At 50.0% G+C, this 24313-nt stretch overlaps 2 protein-coding genes across 3 annotated transcripts; one reads left to right on the plus strand and one right to left on the minus strand.

Moving 5' to 3' along the window:
- Positions 1–1061: 1061 nt before the first annotated feature.
- LOC116760453 (DNA dC->dU-editing enzyme APOBEC-3H-like) lies at positions 1062–13461 on the minus strand. Of its 2 annotated transcripts, none has more exons than XM_032645311.1 (8): positions 13187–13461; positions 11767–11863; positions 9548–9818; positions 9208–9322; positions 3417–3573; positions 2427–2694; positions 2028–2143; positions 1062–1344 (listed from the first exon to the last, which is right to left on the minus strand). In XM_032645311.1, exons 1-8 carry the CDS (start codon positions 13264–13266, stop codon positions 1255–1257), a joined length of 1194 nt encoding a protein of 397 aa, XP_032501202.1. In that variant the 5' UTR covers positions 13267–13461; the 3' UTR covers positions 1062–1254. The 2 variants fall into 2 exon arrangements, with proteins under 2 accessions (XP_032501202.1, XP_032501201.1); XM_032645310.1 differs by having other exon boundaries at positions 11707–11863.
- A 5071-nt stretch (positions 13462–18532) lies between these two features.
- On the plus strand, positions 18533–21201 carry LOC116760455 (activating signal cointegrator 1 complex subunit 2-like). The gene is given in 3 exon segments (XM_032645317.1): positions 18533–18638; positions 18943–19530; positions 19532–21201. Coding segments are annotated over 3 exon segments (1566 nt in total). The 5' UTR covers positions 18533–18545; the 3' UTR covers positions 20417–21201.
- Positions 21202–24313: the final 3112 nt, after the last annotated feature.

The following is a 24313-nucleotide window of genomic DNA, read 5'->3' on the forward strand; positions in this document are numbered from 1 at the left end:
ATATGCCACATCTTCTTTATCCATTCATCTGTTGATGGACACTTAGGTTGCTTCCATATCTTGGCAATTGTAAATAACGCTGCTATGAACATTGGAATGCGTGTATCTTTTCAAACTAGTGTTCTTGTTTTTTTCCAGATATATACCCAGGAGTGGTATTGCTGGGTCATATGATAGTTCTATTTTTAGTTTTTTGGGAAACTTCCGTGCTCTTTTCCACAGTGGCTGCACCAATTCCCACCAACGGGGTAGAAGGGTTCCCTTTTCTCCACACCCTCGCTAACGTTTGCTATTTGCGTTTTTTGATACTAGCCATTCTGATAGGTGTGAGGTGGTATCTCATTGTGGTTTTGATTTTCATTTCCCTGATGATTAGCGATGTTGAGCATCTTTTCATGTGCCTGTTGGCCATCTGCATTTCCTCTTCGGAAAAATGTCTATTCAGTTTTTTTGCCCATTTTTATTTTATTTTTTTTTTTATAAAATTTTTTAATGTATTTCTGGTTGTGTTGGGTCTTTGTTGCTGCGCAGGCTTTCTCTAGTTGCCGCCAGCAGGGGATGCTGTTTGTTGCGGCGCGCGGGCTTCTCATTTGGGTGGCTTCTCTTGCTGCAGAGCACGGGCTCTAGGCACGTGGGCTTTTGTAGTCGCTGCATGCGGGCTTTCTCTGGTTGTGGCGAGCGGGGGCTACTCTTCGTTGTGGTGTGCGGGCTTCTCACTGCAGTGGCTTCTCTTATTGCAGAGCACAGACTCAAGGTGTGCGGGCTTCATTAGTTATGGCACGCAGGCTCAGTAGTTGTGGCTCACGGGTTCTAGAGCACAGGCTCAGTAGTTGTGGTGCATGGGCTTAGCTGCTCCACGGCATGTGGGACCTTCCCGGACCAGGGCTTGAACCCGTGTCCCCAGCATTGGCAGGTGGATTTTTAACCACTGCGCCACCAGGGATGTCCCTATACTAGGAATTCTTAAGTAAATTTTTCCTTAGTGCTGTAGTATGAAAGTTCTTTATACTCATCTTTTTATGAAGGAAAAACCTGATTCTCCTTTCAGAAAGTAACCCAAGTTTTACAGACTTACAAATTATCTTTATTTTTTCAATTATAAAAATATTTACCCACTTAGAAAAGAAAGGAAAAAAGAAGAATGAAAGAGGAAAGAAAGGTCTGTGGACTTGGGCGAGGGTCAGGGGTGACCGTGGAGCTACTTGCTCCTAAGAGCCAGCAGTTTATGAAGCAGTGAGATGCCTCCAGGGCCTGTCATCTTGAGTCACTTCTTAACGATGAAGGGGATGGGGATCCAAGTCTCAAGTCTCTGAAGGAATCCTCTAAATTATTCCAATTCGAGGGCTATTGAGAGAGAAATGAGAAAGCTTCGGTTGGCAGGAAACTGAGGGAGGAAGGGGAACAGAGGCGAGGCTGAAAATGCCGGGACAAGAAAAGAACTGGATCAAGGCAGGCCAGGGATGCCTTAAGAGAAACAGAAAGCTAAGAAGAGTCTATGAAGAGGGGCTTCCCTGATGGTGCAGAGGTTGAGAATCCTCCTGCCAATGCAGGGGACACGGGTGTGAGCCCTGGCCCGGGACGATCCCACAGGCCATGGAGCAACTAAGCCCGTGCGCCACAACTACTGAGCCTGCGCTCTAGAGCCTGTGAGCCACAACTACTGAGCCCGCGTGCCGAGAGCCCATGCTCCGCAACAAGAGAAGCCCGCGCACCGCAACAAAGAGTAGCCCCTGCTTGCCACAACTAGAGAAAGCCCACGCGCAGCAACAAAGACCCAACGCAGCCAAAAATAAATGAGTAAAATAAAATGTATTTTAAAAAAAGTCTATGAAGAGAGAGAGAATGAAGGAACTGGGAGCCCCTGGAAGAGGGGACCTAAAGGGGGTGTCATGAGAAAAGAGAAAGCAGTGGGGGCCAGTGGGGAGAGAGCAAGGAGAGGATTGACAGACAGAAGTGGGGCTGAAGCTGGGAAGGGGGTCGGCGGGGTGTGGAGAGGCCAGGGGCCTGCAGCGGGGAGAGCTTCTCACCGACAGGATCCTCTGGAGCCGACGGCTTATGCTTTCACTGTATTGCTCCAGCTTATCCCAGGACTCGAAGGGCATCCCCTGGTTATCCACAAATTCTTCCCAGCAGTCTTCAAACTCTGAGATGAGAGAGGGAAACTGAGTCAGGCCCCAAGGGCAGGGGAGCAGCAAGCTTGCACCAGCAGGGCCACCGTCCCTCCTTCCTTTCCCCTTCCTTCTCTTCCTCTCCCTGGAATTAGTCTGTCCCTGGAATTTCCCCTTCAGGTGGTATCACATCTTGGGTCTCAGCTGGGCCGCCGTCCTTCCTGTCCAGCCTCCCCTCTCCCCCACTCCCACTCAGTGGCTTTCGCTCTTGGAACTGCAGATCCTCCCGTCCACCGACAGCTCTGTCTCTCTTCCTACCTGAGCGGGTCATGACAGCCACTGAGACCTGGGCTGCTTGTAGCTGCTGCAGCCCCCTCTGAAACACCTTGACCCAGTGGAAGTACAGGCGGGAGGCAAAGATCTGCAGGCTCAGGTTGTCCCGACCATTGATGAAATCAACGAGTTCCCCGGCACAGGCAGGGCAGGGGCTCCACGTGACATAGCAGATGATTTTGTAGCGCTGGTTTGGGTCGAGATTCAGCGAGGTGATCTTGTCAATAAAGCGAATTTCTGCATGTCGCTGTTTCTGGAGAGGTTCTCAGAGAGACGGACGGGTTGGTTAGAAGGCAGAGGCCAGAGGTCACACACCGAGGGTGAAGCTCGGGACGAGGGCCTCTGTCCTGTGAACTTTCCAGTATGTGAACTGCCTATAGCACAAGGAAAGAACCTCCTTCTTTCCTTCAATTATTCATTCCTTCACTCACTCACTCATCCATTAATTCCACACTCCCCAAGCACCTGTAACTTCGTTGGAATCAGATCAGGGTCCCAGTGCCCAGAGGAGACGGGTTGTAGAACAGACACCCCCAGGGCACAGTCCTGAATACTCTGTGACCTGGCTTTTGGACATGTCCGGGAGGTTGTCTGGAGATGTTTGAACCTGAGGGTACCAGGGAGGTCAGGGACGGAGGGAGAGGGGACGGGACAGGTAGGAAGATGGCAGAAAGGCAGAAGTGTGATGGAGATCTTGTAGGTGAGGTTAGGTGCTCAGTCCTTGGAAGAGCGCTTGGCTTCCCCGAAGTGGTGACCGAGCTGAGATCTGGAGGATGAGGAAACATCAACTTCTCAAAGAGGGGTTAGGAGGTACATTCTGCGGGTGGGAAGGGCTTGTGCGGTGGCCCGCGGATGGGAAAGAATGTGGAGAGCTCCAGGGAAGCGGGGTCACTCAGATTCTGCTAAGCCTCAGGACTTTCCCTGCCTGGTGCGGTTGCCCCTGCTTGCCCTGTGCCCAGGGAACCCACTTGGCACCTTGTTTTGGAAGCAGCCTTTGTCAAGCGTGAAGCCATCGAGCTGCTTCAGCTGGTAGCACAAATAGGTCTTCCTCCGGTAGCAGGGCTGTGGGACCCGGAGCTGGTTGCCAAACTGTTGTCTGAATATATTTGTTTTTAGCAGATTCATTGTGTTTCTGTGCAACAGGAAGGAGAAAACCAAAGATGCAGAGTGTTTTCTGGTGTCACCCAAGGCTCTGTCACATTCTGAACCCAGTTCCTTGGGTTCACCTAGGCCCCTAAGGGGAGGTAAGGGAGGGTCTCTTCCTTCTTTGTTGGCCAGGAGTACTGGGAGGCAGAGGGAAGAGGGCGAGCTCTCCCCCCTCACACATCACCACCCCTCCAGCCCATGCTAGAGGCCATTGCGGGCAGGACTCCTGGGCTGAGTGCGGGTGCCCCCACCCCGAGAATTGGACACGGCATGTCCTTCCTCGTCTCTCACATCTTTGTCTTGCACCCCAGACCCCTCTGTTAAGGTCCCACAAGCACCTCAACCCTGTACCTAATGTCAGGACCCTTCTCTTTGGGGAGTGGGGAGGGGGATGGAAGTTAAAGAGCTTCCTTTAACACTGTGCTCTTGGCCGAGATGTGTGTATCATAATTTTGTCTGTACAAAGAGCACAGAGGCATGTGAACAGGAAAAACTGTTGTCACCAAGGTAGTGTTGTGACAGACCCTTTGGCTGAAGGGCTCACATAGCTTTTTCTCCCCCTAATTATGACTGTACTCTATAGAGTATTCCATTTTGTATCTTGCTTTTTTTTCATTTAATGTTATACTGCAAAGTGGCCCAGCCCATGTGGGGATGCAGAACCACCAGGTTCTTTTTTTTTTTTTTTTTTTTCCGGTATGCGGGCCTCTCACTGTTGTGGCCTCTCCCGTTGCGGAGCACAGGCTCCGGACACGCAGGCTCAGCGGCCATGGCTCACGGGCCCAGCCACTCCACGGCATGTGGGATCTTTCCGGACTGGGACACGAACCCGTGTCCCCTGCATCGGCAGGCGGACTCTCAACCACTGCGCCACTAGGGAAGCCCACCAGGTTCTTTTCAATAAGTGCTGTTGGCTCTGCACGGACAGCAGTAGATGGGTGTAACCAGAAGCCTTCCTGCCGGGCCCCAGAGAGGCGCATGAAGGCACCCTCTGGCCAGAGCCGCACTGCACGTGGACACCCATGACCAAGCAGATGCCAGTCTGAACGAGCTTGGGAGGCTTGATGGCCCCAGCCCATTGCCCTCCTGGACACTCCACCCAAGGTAATGTCACTTGGTTGACCGCCGAGTCAGACTCAGATGACCTCAGAGCCTCAGAATTGGCATCTGGACACAGGAATCAAGCCAAGGGTGCCCTCACGGCCCAGACCACGGGACACAACACTTTGTTCCTGCAAGGCCAGAGGAGTCTCACCATATTTCCAGCCAACTCATTGAAACACCACCAGTTTCACCAATGAAAAACCATTTCTGATATGTTATGCTAATTAACAAAGCCACAAACTTCATCAGTGGAAACCTATCTCTGACGTCCCTTGTGTTAATTAGTAAAACTTTAGATGGATTTGGGTAACGATTGCTGAAGAGACCATCTCTGGACTGTGGCCTTCGATTACTGGCCAATGACCTCGCCTGAAGTTCATACTCCCCATGAGGGCAACTGGCCACCCTCAGGGTAAGGATTAGAAGGGAAACCCCATTCATAGCACACCTGAGACAACCACTGCCCCGTTTGCCCGGAGTCTTCCTGATTTTAGCCCTGAAGTTCCCATGTTCTGAGAAACTCCCCAGTCCTGGGGAAAGCCAGACACTCAAGGCTGAGATATTTCACATTTGAGACAAGAGGACTTATCTTCATAGCACAAATGTTGCACCTTGCCCTTGAATAGCTAAAACTGTAGGTACGATAGAAACAACTTGTAAGAAGTACTTAAAGACCAATTGAATTTTTTATACTTGGTAGTGTCTTCATGGGAAACGAGTTATCTTCTTGTCTTGGAGAGTTTTCCCTCCACAGAGGAGAAACGAGAATATTCTCTGCAAAATTGTGCCTTTAACATAAAATTTACAAAAACGCTTTTATAGCTGACTCCAAACATTGTTTCACTCATCCTTGAACCTAAAGTCTAGGACTGAGGGTGCACAGAGAGCTTTAGGAAGACCCAGTGGCCATGCCTATGGGATATGGCCAGGGACACAGAGAGACAGGCTGTGGCAGAGGTAGGGCTGGGAGGCCTGAGGCAAGAGAAGGAGCCAGAGAGGGAGAGAACCCAGGGCTAGGCACGGAGCCCGAGGCAGCGAGGAGGACCAGCAGCCCCACCTGGCCCCTGCAGCCGGGCTCCAGCCTCCTTGGCAGACATGTCCCAGCTTGCCCTGGGCACTGGGATCTCTGGTTCCACCTGCCTCTCACAAGGCTGCGCTTGGCCTTGGGAAAGTCCCTTATCTGAGAGCGTTCCCCTACAGCTCTCGGAGCGGTAGATGCCCTTCCTGTCTGGGTAAGCCGAGGTGGGAGGCCCAGGGTGGTTTTTGTCTCTCAGACCCATCCTCTTTCCTCCCCCTGGGCTCTGGACTTACCTGATCCCAGGAGTCCAGATGCAGTCTCCTGGCCTAGGAAGGCTTGTCCAAGCCCAGCCCTTTGTCATAGGCACTCTGCCTCGATTTCCTCTCCCAGGACCCTTTTTTTAGGACAGGACCGTTTTTTTTAGGACAGCCCCCTATCTGTGAGCGACCTCCCAGGCCGTCTCAGCCGAGGCTCCACCTCCTTCCTGCTTTGGCACCAGGGGTGGGAGGGCCCTGGGGTGGTTTGCTTCCTTAGGCTCCCACCCACCTTCTCTTGGGCTCTCCCTCTTGGCAAAGGTCTGTCTCTGATGCAGCCGGACCCCTCTGTGCAGCAGGACCCGAGGTTATTGCAAAGGGAAAGAGAAAGTAAAGATGCCAGAGAGACGGGGATGGGACAGACCCTGGCAGAAGAGAGCAGGACAAAGGCCTGCCCCCACTGGGGGAGGGGTAGGCTGGAGCCCTCTCCATCCTACTCCTACTTGACACTTAGCTTTTATTCAGTACCCTGACAAGACTCTGGGTAGGACGGAAAATGAGGGCTGGGGGTCAGTACTCCAGATCTTCATCTCCAGCCCTGTGTTGAGCAGATCCTGTGCACCATCTGCTACCCCCAGCTTCCCAGTAGCATCAAGCGGGGAGGAGCATTATCCTGACATTTTAGATGTGGTCCCAGCACAGAGAGGTTAAGACACTCTCTTGAGGTCACACAGCAGATAAATGGCAGAACTGGAAAGCTGTCCAGGAAGCCTAGCCTGGTTCCCTCCCCTTGCTTCCTCATTGTTCCATGAAAAGGAGTGGGGGAGGGAGCACAAGAGAAGGGGTAAGTTATCTGCTTACTTTGTCACGTGGCCACCAAGACCTCCAGATGAGAAAACAGCTCTGGGGAAAGTTGAAACCTAGCGAGGAGGTCTTAGAGCAGTCATGGCCACCTCCAGTCCAAACTGCACACAAACGTGATTCCCAAATTAACTTTTCCCAGCTTGTCATCCCACTGCTCCCCGCTGCCCGCCCTGCACACACCACCTTCTGCCCCACAGGCCCTGGTACGGCCTCGGGGGTAACAAGAGCTTGGGCAGGAGGTTAGAGGATCCACAGGAATGGTGTCCCCTTCACCCCCATCTGTCCTAATGCCCAGGGCCACAGCCAACAAAAGATTCTAGAATGAGCTGGATCCTTCTGGGAAGAGTGACCAGATTTTTTTTTTTTTTTTTGCCACAGCACGTGGCACGCAGAGCTTGCCCAACCGGGGATTGAACCTGTGCCCCCTGCACTGGAAGCATGGAGTCTTAACCACTGGACCACCAGGGAAATCCAAAGAGTGATCAGATTTGTACACTGAAGTGTTGGTCAAACTCAGAGAGCTAAGTCACCCCTGGCCTGAGAGGCAGGAAAGATGGACAAGAAGGTTGAAACCGTTTGCTGGCCTTTCCCTAGTGACAGCAATCCTACAGCCCCGGCTTGGAGATTCCTGTGAGCCACCTGAGATGGGCCAAAATGCAGGTGTGCCAGGAGAGGGACATTTTAAGCTGGCCACTGTGGCCCGTTTTAATGCCCGAGACAAGCAGGAGGTACGCCATCCCCAACCATGTCCCTCTGTGCATCCCTCCTTGAAGGAAACACCGACAGGGAGAGCATCAAGGCAGAAGAGCCGAAGCAACCAGAGACAGCCTGGATTCTGCCCAAGACCCCCAGGCAGCAGTGCAAACAGGAAGGGAGAGTAAAGGGACAGGTGTCTGCTGCTACTGACAATTCCCACCCAGACGGCCAAGATCAGTGGGACCCCAGACCTTCTCCACAAGGACTTTAAGGACAGATTCCAAACCAACAGCTTCCCACTTGCTGTTCCTTCCTCTGCATCTGCCTGCCCAGAATCCCACCTCACCAGGCTCTTACTCGCTTTTGGCCCTGCCACAATCCCGGCCACCCCTTCTGGAACCTCCACTGAGTTCCTCCCCGGTGCGTTCACGCGGCACCTGGCTCTGTGGACAAAGGGCCAGACGCTCGCTTCCTGATCTACCTTGAGCAACTGAACTGTGGCCTCTGACCTGACTCTTAGCAGCCCTTCCGCTTTCTATTCTGCTTTTTGAAAAAGCTCCAATAATCTCAATCCTCACATCCCCAATCCTACTTTTTTCTTCTAAAAACGTATTTAAATGTAAACGTAAGCATTCTTTTTTTTCCTTTTGCTCATTCTCCGTCACCATCCGCAGAGCTTCGTCTCTGGCAGCAATCTGGGAATGGGATGAGGGATGAACAGAGTGAGGACAGGGTGTGACGATGACAAAGTGAAGGTGGGGTGGCGGTGGGGTTCTAGGGACACCAAGGTCTGGAATGCAAGCAGAGGAGTCAGGGTCAAGGAGGCATAATCCGGAGAGAGACACACAGGACAAGGATCCTGCTCTCACTGCACCTGCTCAGCTCAAGAAAGCCTTTGGTCATCGTATGGGCTGAACCGCGTCCCTGCAAATCCGTATGCTGAAATCCCAACCTCCAGTTTCTCAGAACGTGACCATACTTGAGATAGGGCCTTTAAAGAGGTGATTGTGTTAAGAGGAAGCTCTTAGGGTGATCCTTAGTCCAATCTGCCTGATGTCCTTATGAGAAGAGGAAATTGGGACACACAGAGGGACACCTGGGGCTCCCCAGGGGTCATGCACAGAAGAAAGACCATCTGAGGATAGAGCGAGAAGGCAGCTGTCTGCAGCCAAGGAGGAAGGGTGCAGGAGAAGCCCAACCTACCGACTCCTTGATCTTGGACTTCTAGCCTCCATATCGGTGAGAAAGTAAATACCTGTTGTTAAGTCACCCAGTCTGTGGCGTTCTGTTGCGGATATCCTAGCAAACGAGTACCATCATTCCCATCAAAGAGCCTCGTTCTCTGATAAGTCAAGTCTGTCTTCAAGGATGTTTTTCAAATCTCATTTTCACACTTATACATATTCATGCCCATTTATGTTCAGTTCAATAACAAGGTTTGGTCAATGTGTGAGATGGGAGGAGGTGGGGCTCCCTCGCTGGAGGAGAGGGAGATCTCACGGGGGGCGGGGGGGGGTAGGGGAAGACGCTGGGGGAAGAAAGGAGAGAGGAGTTGAGGGAGGGCAGGGGCAGCCCAAGGGCAGTGGCCCTCTGGGGCCAGGGAGGAGAGGAGGCTGAGGAGGGAGGTGGAAGGTACTCGGAGATAAGGAGGAGGTGGGGGGAGGAAGGCTAAGGAAGCCCTCACCCGAGAATTTCATGAAGCTTTGCCACCAGGAACTGATAATTTTTACGCAGTTTCTTCCAAGGCTCGAAGGGCATTCCCTGATTGTACACAAAGTTTTCCCAACAGTATTTAAAGTCTGAAATAAAGAGGAGAGAAAGCCATCAGGTCCGGGCCCTGGGAGGCCTTTCTCTGCTGACCGTCCTGTGCCCTGCCCCCTCCTGCCCACTCCCTGCCGTGCGCCCTCAGTCCTGCCTCGTTTCCCAGGTTCTCCGCCCGCTCACCCTCCCTGGCGGGTATTCTAGGTCCGCCCCCATCCCTCCCACCGCCCCGCCCTCCAGCCCCCGGCCCCCTCTGCTCTCACCTCGGAAGGACATGATGCGCACCCAGGCCCTCTGGTGGCGCAGCAGGCGCAGCCCGTGCTGGTAATCTGGTTTCCAGAAGTAGTAGAGGCGGGCGGCGAAGATGCTCAGCCTCACGTTCCTGTTCTCCTTCAGGAACGCAGCCACCTGCTCTGCACATGACAAGCAGGGGCTCCAGGATAAGAACCAGGTGATGTGGTACTGCTCGTAAGAGGACAGCTTCTTAGCGCGAAACCAAGAGAGGAAGCAGAGTTCCGCATGGCAGGGATAGACCTGGGAGAGATGGAGGCGGAAAGGGGGCGTTTTTGGCCGCCAGAGCAGGCAGTGAGGCTGGGCTAGGGAGTTGGGGAGGAGGGGTAAGGGGCGTGGGCATCCCAGAGGCAGGTTGTTCAGGAGTTATCCCTTCTTTCCATCTCTCCCCTCCCTTCTTTTCTTCTTTAGTCATCGACTTCCCTCATTCATCGACTCACCCATTCATTCTAACATCCATCCTCCCATTCATTCATTCTACAAGTAACCTGAGTGCCTGCTTTGGTCCAGGCCCTGTGGGGTCCAGGCTCGGTCCCTAGGTGCTGTCTGCTGGGAGGCCCACAGAGCTGCCCTGTCCGTCGGCAGAAACGCCAGCCACACGTGTCTACAGAGCACTTGAGGTGCGGCTCGTCTGAAGGGAGGTGTGTGGCAAGTGTAAAAATACACAGTTCATTTCAGTGACTTCGTATGAAGAAATAAGAATGTAAACTATCTCATGAGGAAGTTTTATATTAGTTATAAATACATCTAATTGAGATAATAGATTAGATATACAGTCAGTCCTCTGTATATGAGAGCTACTCATCTGCAGATTCAACCTATTGAAATTATTCAGGAAAAAAAAAATTCCAGAAAGTTCCAAAACTTGAATTTGCCAGGCTGGCAACTACTTACATAACATCCACATTGTATTTACAACTATTTACATAGCATTTACATTGTATCAGGTATTACAAGTAAACTAGAGATGATCTAAGGTCTATGGGAGGATGTGGGTAGGTTATATACAAATGCTATGCCATCTTACCTGAGGGATTTAGCATCTTCAGATTTTGGTGTTCGTGGGGGTCCTGGAACCAACCTCCCCACCCCCATATCTAGGGATGACTGTGTTGTCTAACACAGCGTCAATATTAATTTCATCAGTTTCTCTTAACCTTTTGAACACTGGGTAGTAGAAAGAGTGAGATGACACCTGTGACTCAGATTAGGTTTTGATGGGATAATACCGCTACAGTGCACACCCCCTCCCCGCCCCTTCCGCACACAGGTTCTGAAAAGGCTGCCCTCTGGGTGGAGGAGGGCAGGCGGGTGGGGGGACATTTCGCCAAGCCCGATGACAAACTCAGAGACCCCCCACCAGCAGACTCGCTAAACAAGGCTTTGTGGGAGTAAGTCAACCGCTATCGCGTAGCCGGTTCCCGGACTTAAGAAAATGTGTGGGAAGATACATCCGCCACTGAGAATCCCCAAAAGGCGTTGGACTTATTACCATTTTTTCCACATCCTCTACTGGCTTATGTGAACCTGTGTAACACCTCTGACATGAGGGACACCATTTGGGGGCTAAAATTTCATCCCATTTTTGAAACAGGCACCAGATTCGAACTATTACACTGGGCAAGGGCATAGGACAGAGCCTGTCACTGCTATATCCGCATTCTTTTTTATTGGGGGGGGGCTGGGTGCGGGCGAAATGCGGGATCTTAGTTCCCAGCGCCCCCTGCATTGGGAGCACCCAGTCTTAACCACTGGACCGCCAAGGAAGTCCCCATATCCGCATTCTTGATTAAAAACTGGACACACTGCAAAAGGGATTTTCCTAGTATCTGACATAATATACTCTGAAAACCAATGAATTGCAATTGTAATTATATCTCCCAATCATAATATTGGGAAAACAACTTGTGCAAGGCATCCTAAACCTTCCGCAATTTGCCGATACCCGCCCCCGCCCCCGTCCCGGCTTTTTTCCCTGTGGCGGGACACAGCGCAGGCTGCTCCTGAATCTGTGCTCCCCGCATTGCAATTCTAAGGCACCAGATAAATGCTTTTGTGTCTCTCGGCTGCGCCTCTTTTCTGGGTCAACACTTAGCTCCCGCCTGCGATGAGAGTGTCCTGGGGCCCATACCCAGTTTTGAAAGACCCCCCAGTCGGAGGAGTCAGGAGAGCAGTGCTTCAGTCTTTCCACCTGGTAGCAGAGGTAGGTGTAGTTCCGCCCATTGGCAAATCTCAGGTTGCGAAAGTGGAAGGAGAAGGTTTGGCGATCTAACCACTCCACTGGGTGCCTGCGGCAAAAGAGAGAAAAGGGAAAATGCAGAGAGCGCCCCCTGGAGTTACTCCCGGCTGGTCTCTCCAGAGCGTAGCCCCCTGGACGCCCTAGGCGCTGGGCCTCCCAGCAACCCGCCAGGGCCTTGAGAATTTCCTGCGCCTTTCCAGGCAGGAAGGCTGGGGGAGAGGGAGAGGAGAGGGTGCTGGGACAGCAGGGACGGGTGATGTTCTCCCACAGGGACCCCGGCTCTGCTACTTCCAATAGCACATCCCGCCACCTCCACTCCAGTTTTCCTGCCCACCCATCCCCCAAATCATTAGAAAAATAAAAAAGAGTAACGAAAACCTCTCCACTCCAAAATCAGAGCCTTTAACATTTCAGTTCAGTTCCTTCCTGACTTTTCACTTGCGCGTGTTTGTTTTGTGTTTCAATGTCGGATGAACACCTAAATTCACAGGCTTGGGCTATGGTTACAAGTGCTTTCTGTATCTGAACTCAAATGCTGCGGCAGCCATGCCCATTTTATAGAGGAGGAAGCGGGGATGCAGAGGGGGACAAGTAGCCTGCCTAAGTCACAGAGCTGTAAGTGATAGAGCTGGGTCCCCTGACCAGGCCAGGCCATTTCCAGCTCTTCCATTATGTGACCTTGCAGCTGTGTGAAGTCTTGGGTGTGGCTTTCTTTTCTACTTAATTTTAAAATAGGAGCGTTTCTCCTGATCTTTCCTCCAGTTCCATTAGAGCTGTTAGTGGTACAGTTATAAACGTGAAGCGCGGTCACCACCTAGGATGTGGCCAGGTGTGTGAACAGTGTGCATTTATTTTCCTGCTCAGAGTTGAGATATCCTTGGAAGAGATGATTTATCTTCTTGCCTCGGAGAACTATTCTCACACCGTGTTTACGATGGTGTAAATACTACAGAAAACTGATCAGAGCGCGTTAAAAAATGTCACCAGCTGCGTCAGTCATCCTTTCGCCAAATTCTAAGCGTTAACAGAGCACAGATACTTCCGACCAATAGAGGGTGCAGCCCCGCACAGGCAGGGAGGGGACGGCCTAGCCCGATAGACTTTCAGACTGAGAGCTGGGCCACGAGGACCCTCAGAGCTGGGTGGAGGTTTGGGAGGGGCCAGTTCAGAAACAATAGTGGGGGCACCCCCAGAACAGGGCAAAGACCCCAGATGGGAGTGGGCCCTGCAGAGAAGGAGCCCAGAGAGGGAAAGTAACAAGGCTGGGACTGCAGGGACTGCGCGGGGGGGAAAAGCAGGCCAAGGACAGAGGCGCAGCCCTAGAGAGGGCTGGAGACGGGGTCCAGTGGGACAGAGCAGGCAGCGGCGGTACCTGATCCGGGGCCTCTGGCTGCAGCCTCCTTTGCTGGCTAGTCCCATCCCTGCCCTTTGTCTCGGGTGCTGGGGCTCCATTTCCTCTCCCAGGGCTCTTGTGTAGAAAACCCCCTTATCTGTGAGCGACCTCCCAGGCCGTCTCAGCCGAGGCTCCACCTCCTTCCTGCTTTGGCACCAGGGGTGGGAGGGCCCTGGGGTGGTTTGCTTCCTTAGGCTCCGACCCACCTTCTCCTGGGCCCTCCCTCTTGGCAGAGGTCAGTCTCTGATGGAGCTGGACCCCTCTGTGCAGCAGGACCCGAGGTTATTGCAAAGGGAAAGAGAAAGTAAAGATGCCAGAGAGAGGGGGATGGGACAGACCCTGGCGGAAGAGAGCAGGACAAAGGCTTGCTCCCATTGGGGGAGGGGCAGGCTGGAGCCCTCTCCACCCCACCCCTGCACCCGGCCCAAATCTGCACCTGGCTCTACACTCACCTGTTGAATGAATAGAGACAATGAGAAAGTATGGACCTTGGATCAGGACTCCTTATTTTCTCCTGGCACAGCCAGAGGTGAGGGGACAGACGTGCTTTGAATTCCTACTTCTGTGCTTGGTCCTCGGCAAGAGTCCCCTCAGCCTTCGCAGGGCAGAGAGAGGGCATGCTTGCACGAAGGCTCTCTTTATAAGGACACTAATCCCCTCATGGGGGTCCCATCCTCATGACCTCATCTAAACCCAATCACCCAAAGACCCCACCTCCAATCTCCATCACACTGGGGGTTAGGGCTGTAACAGAGTAGAACAAACCTGACTTCGCATTGAATCTAGTCCTTTACCTCTAACCCTTGTGCTCTGTTGCCTGTACTTAGTCATGCCGGCCCTGCACCTTTATAGAAGAATGTTGCCTAGGATCTCCCATGGATTCAGGCTCTGGGTCCCACTCTTTAGAGCAGGGGTGGCAAATTATGGCCCCAGGCTAACCACCTGATTTTTTTGTAAATAAAATTTTATTGGGACTCAAAAAAGAAAGGGGAAGTCAGGGAGTTCCCTGGTGATCTAACGATTAGGGTTCGGCACTTTCATTGCTGTGGCCCGGGTTCAATACCTGGTCAGGGAACTGAGATTCCCACAAGCCTTGTGGTGTGGCCAAAAAAAAAAAAAGGGAAGGGGAATCAATCAATAAATGTTACTTCAAACACACACACACACACACACACACGCGCACGCACACACACACACACACACACACACACAAGAATGTTGCCTAGAGCCTGGAATATAGCTGATAGCCCATTCTCTAGCCTCTGACCTTTAAAGACACACTTTTCCATTCATATAGAGATAAAAAGTTGCAGAACAGGGACTTCCCAGGTGGAGCAATGGTTGAGAGTCTGCCTGCCGATGCAGGGGACACGGGTTCGTGCCCCGGTCCGGGAAGATCCCACATGCCACGGAGTGTCTGGGCCCGTGAGCCATGGCCGCTGAGCCTGCACGTCTGGAGCCTGTGCTCCGCAACGGGAGAGGCCACAACAGTGAGAGGAAAAAAAAAAAAAAAAAAGTTGCAAGACAGAAAGTAACAATTATCTTGTTGGAGGTTTATGGGAACATTGCGACCAGACCTACCTGGACAGCTGCAAGAACAAAAGATTCCTGCAACGACCAGCCACACCCCCTCCCCTTTTATTTATTTATTTAACTTATGCTTCGTATTTAATGGTAATTTAAATGTAAGTGCAATAAAAAGTGAAACCTGAAAAAAAGAAGAATTCCATTGCGTATATTTACATAATAATGTATGTTATCAATCACTTCAGGAGCAGATTTAAGTTGTAATCACTCACATCCTTGAGCTAGATCCTAATCCTATATCCTCACATCCTAAGTCTTTGAGCACCTACTTCATTGTTTCTCTTTTGTTCTCAATGTCCTGTCTAGGGAATACTCTTTTTTTTTTTTTTTTTTGCGGTACGCGGGTCTCTCACTGTTGTGGCCTCTCCCGTTGCGGAGCACAGGCTCCAGATGCGCAGGCTCAGTGGCCATGGCTCACGGGCGCAGCCGCTCCGCGGCATGTGGGATCCTCCCGGAGCGGGGCACGAACCCGTGTCCCCTGCATTGGCAGGCGGACTCTCAACCACTGCGCCACCAGGGAAGCCCTAGGGAATCCTTTGAAACCCATACCCTTAACCACAGTATTAAGATCCTCCAATAAGCAGGGATTAGATGTGTAAGAGAATTTGGAGGGAAACACCTCTAAGGGAACGATGGGGAGGGAGCCAGAGCAAAGGGGAGAGCTGGTGATGGTAAAGGAGTGGGGAAGCAAGGAAGTTTCAATAGAAAGCATCTTGGAGTGCAATGCAGTTTAGAGCATTTTTTCTAGGTCAATGGGGAAACCTCAAGCCAAAGTTACCTGTCAGAGGAGTTTCGTGTCTCACAGCAACAGGCCTGCCATACTCCCCATCTCCTCAGTCAGTGGCTGGGAGCAGCCTGGAGGAAATGTGGATTCATAACGCAGCAGTCCAGGCTGTCAGGATTATGCTTGGAGATCTGAGATGCACGTTCTCATGGCTGCCACAAACACCATCTGTGCTGTACAAAAACTTGGTACTATTCATTCATTGATTCACGACACATCCAGGGCACAAATAGAGTACAGTGTGGTGCTTACATCCTAGTAATTGGCCTCAGTTTGAGTGGATCATCACAAATAATTTTTTAGAAATTAGAAACAGAAATAGATTTCCAGACTCTTGAGGAAGATCTTCAAGGTATGGCTTCATTATCTTGTTTGAAATTAATTTTCAGGTTCTGAGGTAAATTCAAAGCTAAATACTAAATGGGGTTTGAGTTCTTCCTCACTGCGTAGACCCAGTCCTGTATTCATATCACTTGATGCAGATAATCTGGGTGAGTTTTACATAATAAATTAAAGTCTAGAACCTGAAACAACAGCTGCCATTTCTAAGCAATGTTTGAGAGCGAGAACACCCCCTCCCCTTTTAGTATTAAAGAAGCCTGGTTCTTTGGGACACTAGTCCACCATCTTCTCGGTCTGCTGGCTTTCCAAATAAAGTCACTATTCTTTGCCCCAACACCTCATCTCTCAATTTATTGGCATGTCCTGCGGCGAGCAGTACAAGTTTGGACTCGGTAACAGGGCTTCAACATACAAATTTGCACACAAATGTTCATTGTGCACAAGTGGCGCAGAGCTTTAGCCCACAGCAGGCCGTGCCCAACAGGATTCCTTTGGCTGCCTCCTGGACAGTGATGATTTATCACTGCTCTCAGCAGCGTAGGTGCTGCCTCACACCCAGAGCTGAAACTCTGGTGCATATGCCTTTCCAGAAGTCATGTTCACTGCTACCTCACGGGAGGCCCGGAGTATGGGTAATTTTAGCTGGGCTGTTGCTGCCCTTAGCAGGATCTAGATCTCCTAGTGGAAATAAAATGACGTACTGGGCACTCACTGCCAAATTGCTTTCTAAAGCTCTTGTGCGAACAGACACCTCCAGGAGAAATAAAAAGTGTTACCATTTCCCATATCTTCACCAATACTGGTATTATGAGACCTCTCATTTCCCAACCTTCTGGAATGTGAAAAGCTATCTCATTGAGGTTTTATTTTATACTTTCCTGATTTCTAGTGAGGCCAAGTGTCTTTTCTTTCTTTTCTTTTCTTTTTTTAAAAATATATTTATTTATTTACTTATTTGGCTGCCCTGGGTCTTAGTTGCGGCACATGGGATCTTCGCTGCCGCGTGCAGGATCTTCGCTGTGGCATGCGGGATCTTTTAGTTGCAGCATGCGGGCTCTTAGTTGTGGCATGCACGTGGGATCTAGTTCCCTGACCAGGGATCAAACCCGGGCCCCCTGCATTGGGAGCTCGGAGTCTTAACCACTGGACCACCAGGGAAGTCCCCCAAGTGTCTTTTCATATTTTTCTGTCCCTTCCATTTTCTTCTTTTATAGAATTGTTGGCTGCATCCTTTGTATATTTTTCTAGTAGGAAGTTTTCTTTCCTTATTGCTTTATAAGAATTTTTTGATATTCTGCGTAGTAATCCTTTGTCAGTTATATACATCACAAATACTCTCTTCCAATCTGTGATAAGGCTCTTAGTTTATGAAGTCTTTCCATGTGTAGATGTTTTAATTTTTAATGTTTTCAAATGTAACCATTTTTCCATGTACTTGTTTGATATAACATAGATAATTAATTTTTAATTTTGTATATGGAAAGCCAATATAAGAACAATTTAATGAATATCTATCCATGTCCTCCTGTCCTATGTGTAATGACGCAAACTTATTTAATGTGTGTGTGTGTGTATAGGCTGTCTCTGAATTCTCTCATCTGCCCCATTGTCTAAGCCTGTGCGACTACCATATTGTTCTCCTTATGTCTTTCTAGTACTCTTAATATCTGATATGGAGATGCATCTTGCCTTCTTACTCTTTGAAATTGTATTGACCCCTTATAGATCCATATGAATTTATGGACAAAACTTTTCATGTTCCATGAAAAATCCCAGTATCAATGGGGAAGGATAGACATATTTGTGGCATTGAATCTTTCCATCCATTAACATGGTATGTACCTCAATTTATACAGGTCTTCTTTGATGTTTTCCATAAGTCTTATACTTTTTCATAAAGATCTTACACATTTTATCAGGTTTATTTCTAGTAAACTTTTTTGGTGATATTGTAGACTTCATCTACCTTTATACTTTTGTTTGTTGCCAGTATCTGGGAACACGATTAATTTTTCTAAATTGAACTTGGATCTAACCCAACCTTGCTAAGAACTTGCTTACTATTTCTAGTAGTTTCTGTTCTTTTCCAATCCCTGAAGCTCTTATTTCTAATTGTGGTCTTGGGACACTGGCTTGGACCACTGTAGAGCACTGAGCAGCCGCAGTCATAAGGGGCATGCTGTGTCCTTCCAGTTTAAAGAAAATTCTTTTTTTTTTTTGGCTGCTGCCATGCGGCATGTGGGCTCCTTATTTCTCTGACCAGGGATCAAACCCACGCGCCCTGCAGTAGAAGCGCGGAGTCTTAATCACTCGACCACCAGGGAAGTCCCAAGAAAATTCTTCTAAGACAGGGAAATAAAAATTACAAGTCCTGTATTCTTTAAGTCTTCCTTGGCTTGAATATTTGTTTGCTAAGTGTTTAATTATGCTTTTTTGCATCTATGTTTATAAATAAATATGGCTATAAGTTTTCTTTCTCATGTTCTTTGTATTCAGTTTTAAAATCAAGATTATTGTGGACCCCGGAAGTGCCGGCGCTGTGGGAGCTGTCACCGTGGACCACGGCGGCGGCAGCGGCAGTACAGCGCTGGCAGTGGAGCCGCCGGGGAGGGTCAATGCAGCACAATGCCAGCTCTGCCCCTGGACCAACTCCAGATCACCCACAAGGACCTGGAGACAGGGAAGCTGAGGACTTCACCAGCGCTGACCTGGAAGTGGGTGGATTGTGGTTGACAACAGCTGAGACGCAGCCCGGCCTTCTTCCTCTTATTACAACCACCACCACCACCACCCCACCGGAGAAAGCAGCCCTTATGTAGTCAGAGGAGAAAGCTGAGCTCATCTTCTCTTCTTGGTGAACAAACACCCTGAGCAGAAGGCAGACCGGTATCTTGCGTTACACAAACCGCCCCCTAAAGACAACGTTCCCACCCTAGTGGAGGAGTACTTGGAACGCACCACCTTCATAGCCAATGACCTTGACTGGCTCCTGGCCCTGCCTCACGATAAATTCTGGTGCCAGGTTGTCTTCGACGAGACCCTGCAGAAGTGCCTGGACTCCTACCTGCACTGTGTCCCCCGAAAGTTCGACCAGCGGGTGGCCTCAGTCCCTGAGGTCATTGACATGGAGAAGTGCCTCCACCGAAGTGTTTTTCTCGCCTTCCTTCGCATGTCCACTCACAAGGAATCCAAAGATCACTTCATTTCCCCCTCTGCTTTTGGATGAATCCTCTACAACAACTTCCAGTTTGACATCCCAAAGATCCTGGACCTCTGCGTGCTCTCTGGAAAAGGCAACTCCCCGCTGCTGCAGAAGACGATAGGAAACATCTTCATCCAGCAGCCAAGTTACTATAATGACCTGGATGAAAGCATGCCCACCATCCTTCAGGTCTGCAGCAATATCCTCCAGCACTGTGGTTTGCAAGGGGACGGGGCCTGCACCACACCCCAGAAGCTTGAGGAGAGGGGCCGGCTGACCCCCAGCGACATGCCTCTCCTGAAATTAAAGGACATTGTTCTCTACCTTTGTGATACCTGCACCACACTCTGGGCCTTTCCAGATATCTTCCCTTTGGCTTGCCCAACCTTCCAGAAACACGACTTCTGTTAACCGGCTAGCTTCCTTTTACGAAATAGCAATTCCCGAACTGGAGTCTGTAATTAAGAAGAGGAGGCTTGAAGATAGCAAGCTGCTAGGTGACCTGTGGCAGAGGCTCTCTCATTCCAGGAAGAAGCTACTGGAGATTTTTCACATCCTCCTGAAGCAGATCTGCCTTCTCCCAGTCCTAGAAAGCAGCTGTGACAACATTCAGGGCTTCACTGAAGAGTTCCTTCAGATCTTCAACTCCTTGCTGCAGGAGAAAAGGCTTCTCCGAGACTATGATGCGCTCTTCCCTGTGGCCGATGACGTCAGCCTGTTGCAGCAGGCCTCAGCCTTGGATGAGACTCGGACGGCCCACATCCTCCAGGCAGTCGAGAGTGCATGGGAAGGGGTGGACCGAGGGAAAGCCACCGATGCCAAAGACCCACCGATGGCTGAGAATCCTAACAGGGTCGTGGAGGCGGCAGAGGCGGTCAGCAGACCGTCACCGCTTCCCCAGAACTCGGAGGAAGAGGAGTGCCTGGGGGCAGCGGCTGCTCCAGGCCCTGCCGCGTGCGGCATGGAGCTGGACTCACTCAACTCCCAGGTGAAGGACCTGCTGCCAGACCTCGGCGAGGGCTTCATCGTGGCCTGCCTGGAGCACTACAGCTATGACGCGGCCCAGGTGATCAACAAGAGCCTGGAGGGGCGGCTGGCCCCTGCCCTTGGCCAGCTGGACCGTGGCCTAGACAGACAGGTGAAGCCAGACCCGGCGCCCCTGCTGACGTCTCGTCACAACATCTCTCAGAACGTTGAGTTGGACGTGTTCAGCAGGGACTCAGTGGACCTGAGCCGGGTACACAAGGGCAGGAGGAAGGCAGCCGCAGGCCCTTCACCATCCCTCAGGTGCTGAGAACCAAAGAGGAGGACGAGGCCCCCAAGCCCGACCATCTTGTGCAGGACCCTGCAGTGCTGCGGGAAAAAGCAGAAGCCAGGTGCATGGTCTTCTTGGTCAGGAAGGGGTACCGGCATGACAGCTCAACGGCAGTGGCTGGCAGCCCCCGAGGCCACGGGCAGAGCTGGGAGACAACACAGGAGCGCAGGAAGAAGGAAGCCAGCAAGCCACACGAGCCAACCACAACCGGAGAGCTATGGCTGACCGCAAAAGAAGCTAAGGCAGGATTCCAACCTGAGGCCGCTGCGCCAGGGCCAGCCGGACCTGCCAGGCTGAGGTACCATAGCCTGGGGCTTCCTCGCCAGTTGGCCCCCTGCCAGTCCCCAAGTTCAAGTCCACCCCTCGACAGCCTCAGCTTCGCAGCCCCTGAGAAGGCCGCCTCGTCGTCTGCCAGCCGGCCGTGAGCGCCTTCCTACAGAACACACAGTGCCTTATCCACAGCGGAGGAACCGTGCGGCCAGCGCACAGGTGCAAGGGACGGGGTTGGAGCCCCAAGGCCAGTCCCCAAACCTCGTGCAGCCGGACACCACGTCCCTTTCTCCCTGGACGGCAGGAAACCTGTGTATTCAAAAACAAAAAACACACAAAAGCCCTGCAAATAAAGTTTTTGACCCTTTCAAAAAAAAAAAATCAAGATTATTGTAACTGCCCAAAATCAATTGGAGGAGGTTTACGTTTTTCCTATTTCTTGAGAAACTTTAGTTCTGATCCTTATAGGGTTGATTGAACTCAGCATAAAACCTCCTGGGCTGGTAACATGATATGGTTGTTTATGTGGACATTTTAACTAATAATTGCATTTCTTTAATGGTTTAGGGTTAACGCATATGTTCTATTTCTTTTTTTTTTTTTAATAAATCTATCCATCTATCTATTTATTTATTTATTTATTTTGGCTGTGTTGGGTCTTTGTTGCTGCGTGCAGACTTTCCCTAGTTGTGGTGAGCGGCCGCTACTCTTCATTGCGGTGCGCGGGCTTCTCACTGCCGTGGCTTCTCTTGTTGGGGAGCACGGGCTCTAGGTGCGCGGGCTTCAGTAGCTGTGGTGCACAGACTTAGTTGCTCTGTGGCATGTGGGATCTTCCCGGGCCAGGGCTCAAACCCATGTCCCCTGCATTGGCAGGCTAGGATTCTTAACCACTGAGCCACCAGGGAAGTCCCTGTTTATTTCTTTTGGTATCATTGCTATTTTTTTTTTCTAGAAAGTTGTTCTTTCTGCCTAATTTTTCAGATTTATTGGCATAAGTGTGTTCACAGTATTCTCTTCTGACTTTCTACACCTCTATAAAAGGTATGGAGACTTTTTACAGTGTCTATAGTTATGATCCCATTTTACTCATAATGTATTTTTGCTTTCTCTTTTTTTGCAGAGATCTTTCAGCTTCATCTGCTTCAAAGTACTAGGTTTCGACGTTAATCCTTTTGCTATTCCCTTTTCTTGACCTGACCACTTAAGCTTCAAATATCCATTTTTTTCTAATACATGCATACGACACAAATTTTCTCTTAAGTACTGTTTTAGTTATATTCCACAAATTTGCTTTCTATTGTTTTAAATAATCAATGAGTTCTAAATATGCCCAGTTTCCACTACAGTTTTGTCTTTAGCACATGAATTATCTATCGATGTGGCGGTCTACGTGAAAGCAGGGATCTCATTCAAATCCTGATGACTTAGCTTGAACTCACTGGAAATCAATATCCAACTGTCTGTGGGTATGAGGATCAATCAGGGCTCAGCCTTCATCATATCCCCAAGAAACAGATACATCTCACACAAAGCAGAAAGAACATTAAAATTTTACTAATATTCTTGGAAAGATGAAGGAGGAGAGTAACACTTCAGGGATGCATTAGTCAAGGTTCAACCACGAGTCAGAGCATCTACGATATATACATTTCATATAAGGACTTCTCTTTTTTCCAGCTTTATTGCAGTATAATTCACAAATACAATTGTATTTATTTATAATATACAACATGATGACTTGATATACATATAAATTGTAAAATGATGGCTACAATCAAGTTAACACATCTGTCACCTCACAGAGTCAACTTTTGAATGGCAAGCACTCTTAAGATCTACTCTTAGCAAATTTCAAGTCTCCAATACAGTATTTTTTTATTTTTATTTTTTTTGGTACACGGGCCTCTCACTGTTGTGGCCTCTCCCATTGTGGAACACAGGCTCCGGACGTGCAGGCTCAGTGGCCATGGCTCACGGGCCCAGCCGCTCCGCGGCATGTGGGATTTTTCCAGACCGGGGCACGAACCCGTGTCCCCTGCATCAGCAGGCGGACTCTCAACCACTGCGCCACCAGGGAAGCCCCCTTTTTAAAAAAATTTTATTTAATTAATCAATTTATTTATTTTGGGCTGTGTTGGGTCTTCATTGCTGTGCGTGGGCTTTCTTTAGTTGTGGCGAGTGGGGACTACTCTTTGTTGCGGTGCATGGGCTTCTCACTGCGGTGGCTTCTCTTGTTGTGGAGCACGGGGCTTTAGGTACGTGGGCTTCAGTAGTTGTAGCACGTGGGCTCATTAGTTGTGGCTCACGGGCTCTAGAGCACAGGCTCAGTAGTTGTGGCGCACGGGCTTAGTTGCTCCGCGGCATGTGGGATCTTCCTGGACCAGGGCTTGAACCCGTGTCCCCTGCATTGGCAGGTGGATTCTTAACCACTGCGCCACCAGGGAAGTCCTGTCGGGCTTATTTCATGTAGCATAATGGCATCCAGCTACACCCACATTGTCACAAACAGCAGGATTTTCTTCTTTTTTATGGCTGAATCATATTTCATTGTGTGTTAATATATATATATATATATATATATATATATATATATATATATATACACACAATATCTTCTTATTCCCCTCATCCATTGATGAGCACTTTGGTTGTTTCCATATCTTGGCCATTGTGAATAACGGTGCACTGAACATGGGACGTATCACAAAGCAATCTCTCTCTCTGACATACTGATTTCATTTCCTTCTGATATATATCCAGAGGTAGGATTACTGGATCACACGGTGCATATAAGGGTTTCTTACAGAACTCTGACTTTCTGCAGTGGTGGGGGCTAGTTAAGCAGTCTCCGTCAGGGTTGTCTTATGTCTGATGCTGAAGTCTGCAAGAAAGTATTTGGGAAGGAAGATGGATGTAAAGTGTGGGAGAGTAAGAATAAGCTGGAACCCTCAGGACAGGCTGTGGAGCACACGAGGGTAGACAGAAACCCATACAATCATTCTTGCCTCTGACTTTAGTGGTCTGGGTGTCCTACTGAGGCCCTTCCTCTGGGAGCTAAAGATGCAGTATGATGCCGGAGGGGGATGTGCGGAAGCTCCTGGAAGCTGCAGGCCCAGCTGCTGCTTCACAGCAGGGTGGTCAGTTGGGACAGCACACCAGCAACACTTGAGCACCTAGAAAAGGTGCCGGGGGCCTGGCCCAAAACTACTGGGAAGGAACTCTGGAAAACGTCGTTCGGCCTGGCCAAGCTCACACATTACAAAGCTACCACAAGGGGGCGGGATCCTGAGACTGTGGTTGGAATGGCATGGAATCTATAGGACTGACGTTTTAACATTAGTGAGCCCTCCGATCCACGAACATGGTACATCTCTCTATGTATTTAGGTCTTCTTTACCTTCTCTTAGTGGTGTTTTCAGTGTATGGGTCTTACACACCTTTTCCGAGATGATGTTTAATGCTCTGTTTTCAGAGACAGATTTCTAGTAATAGATCAGCAAACACTTCTATACTGCTTATTATGGGTCAGGCACTCTTCATAATACACGTAGATATAAATATAAACAAACTCACTTGAGCCTCACAACCACCTATGAGGAAGTTCTA

Source organism: Phocoena sinus, chromosome 10 (assembly GCF_008692025.1).
Source record: "Phocoena sinus isolate mPhoSin1 chromosome 10, mPhoSin1.pri, whole genome shotgun sequence".
NCBI classification, from domain to species: domain Eukaryota; kingdom Metazoa; phylum Chordata; class Mammalia; order Artiodactyla; family Phocoenidae; genus Phocoena; species Phocoena sinus.

Bases quoted from the DNA above. Each gene is read 5' to 3' on its own strand.
- LOC116760453 (XM_032645310.1), bottom strand. From the start codon at position 13,266: ATGGAGCCCCAGCACCCGAGACAAAGGGCAGGGATGGGACTAGCCAGC. The intron at 11,864-13,186 runs GTACCGCCGCTG...CTTTTGCCGCAG, and splicing joins AGCCAGAGGCCCCGGATCAG to GCACCCAGTGGAGTGGTTAG. The intron at 9,819-11,706 runs GTATGGGCCCCA...CATCTCTCCCAG, and splicing joins GGGGGGTCTTTCAAAACTGG to GTCTATCCCTGCCATGCGGA.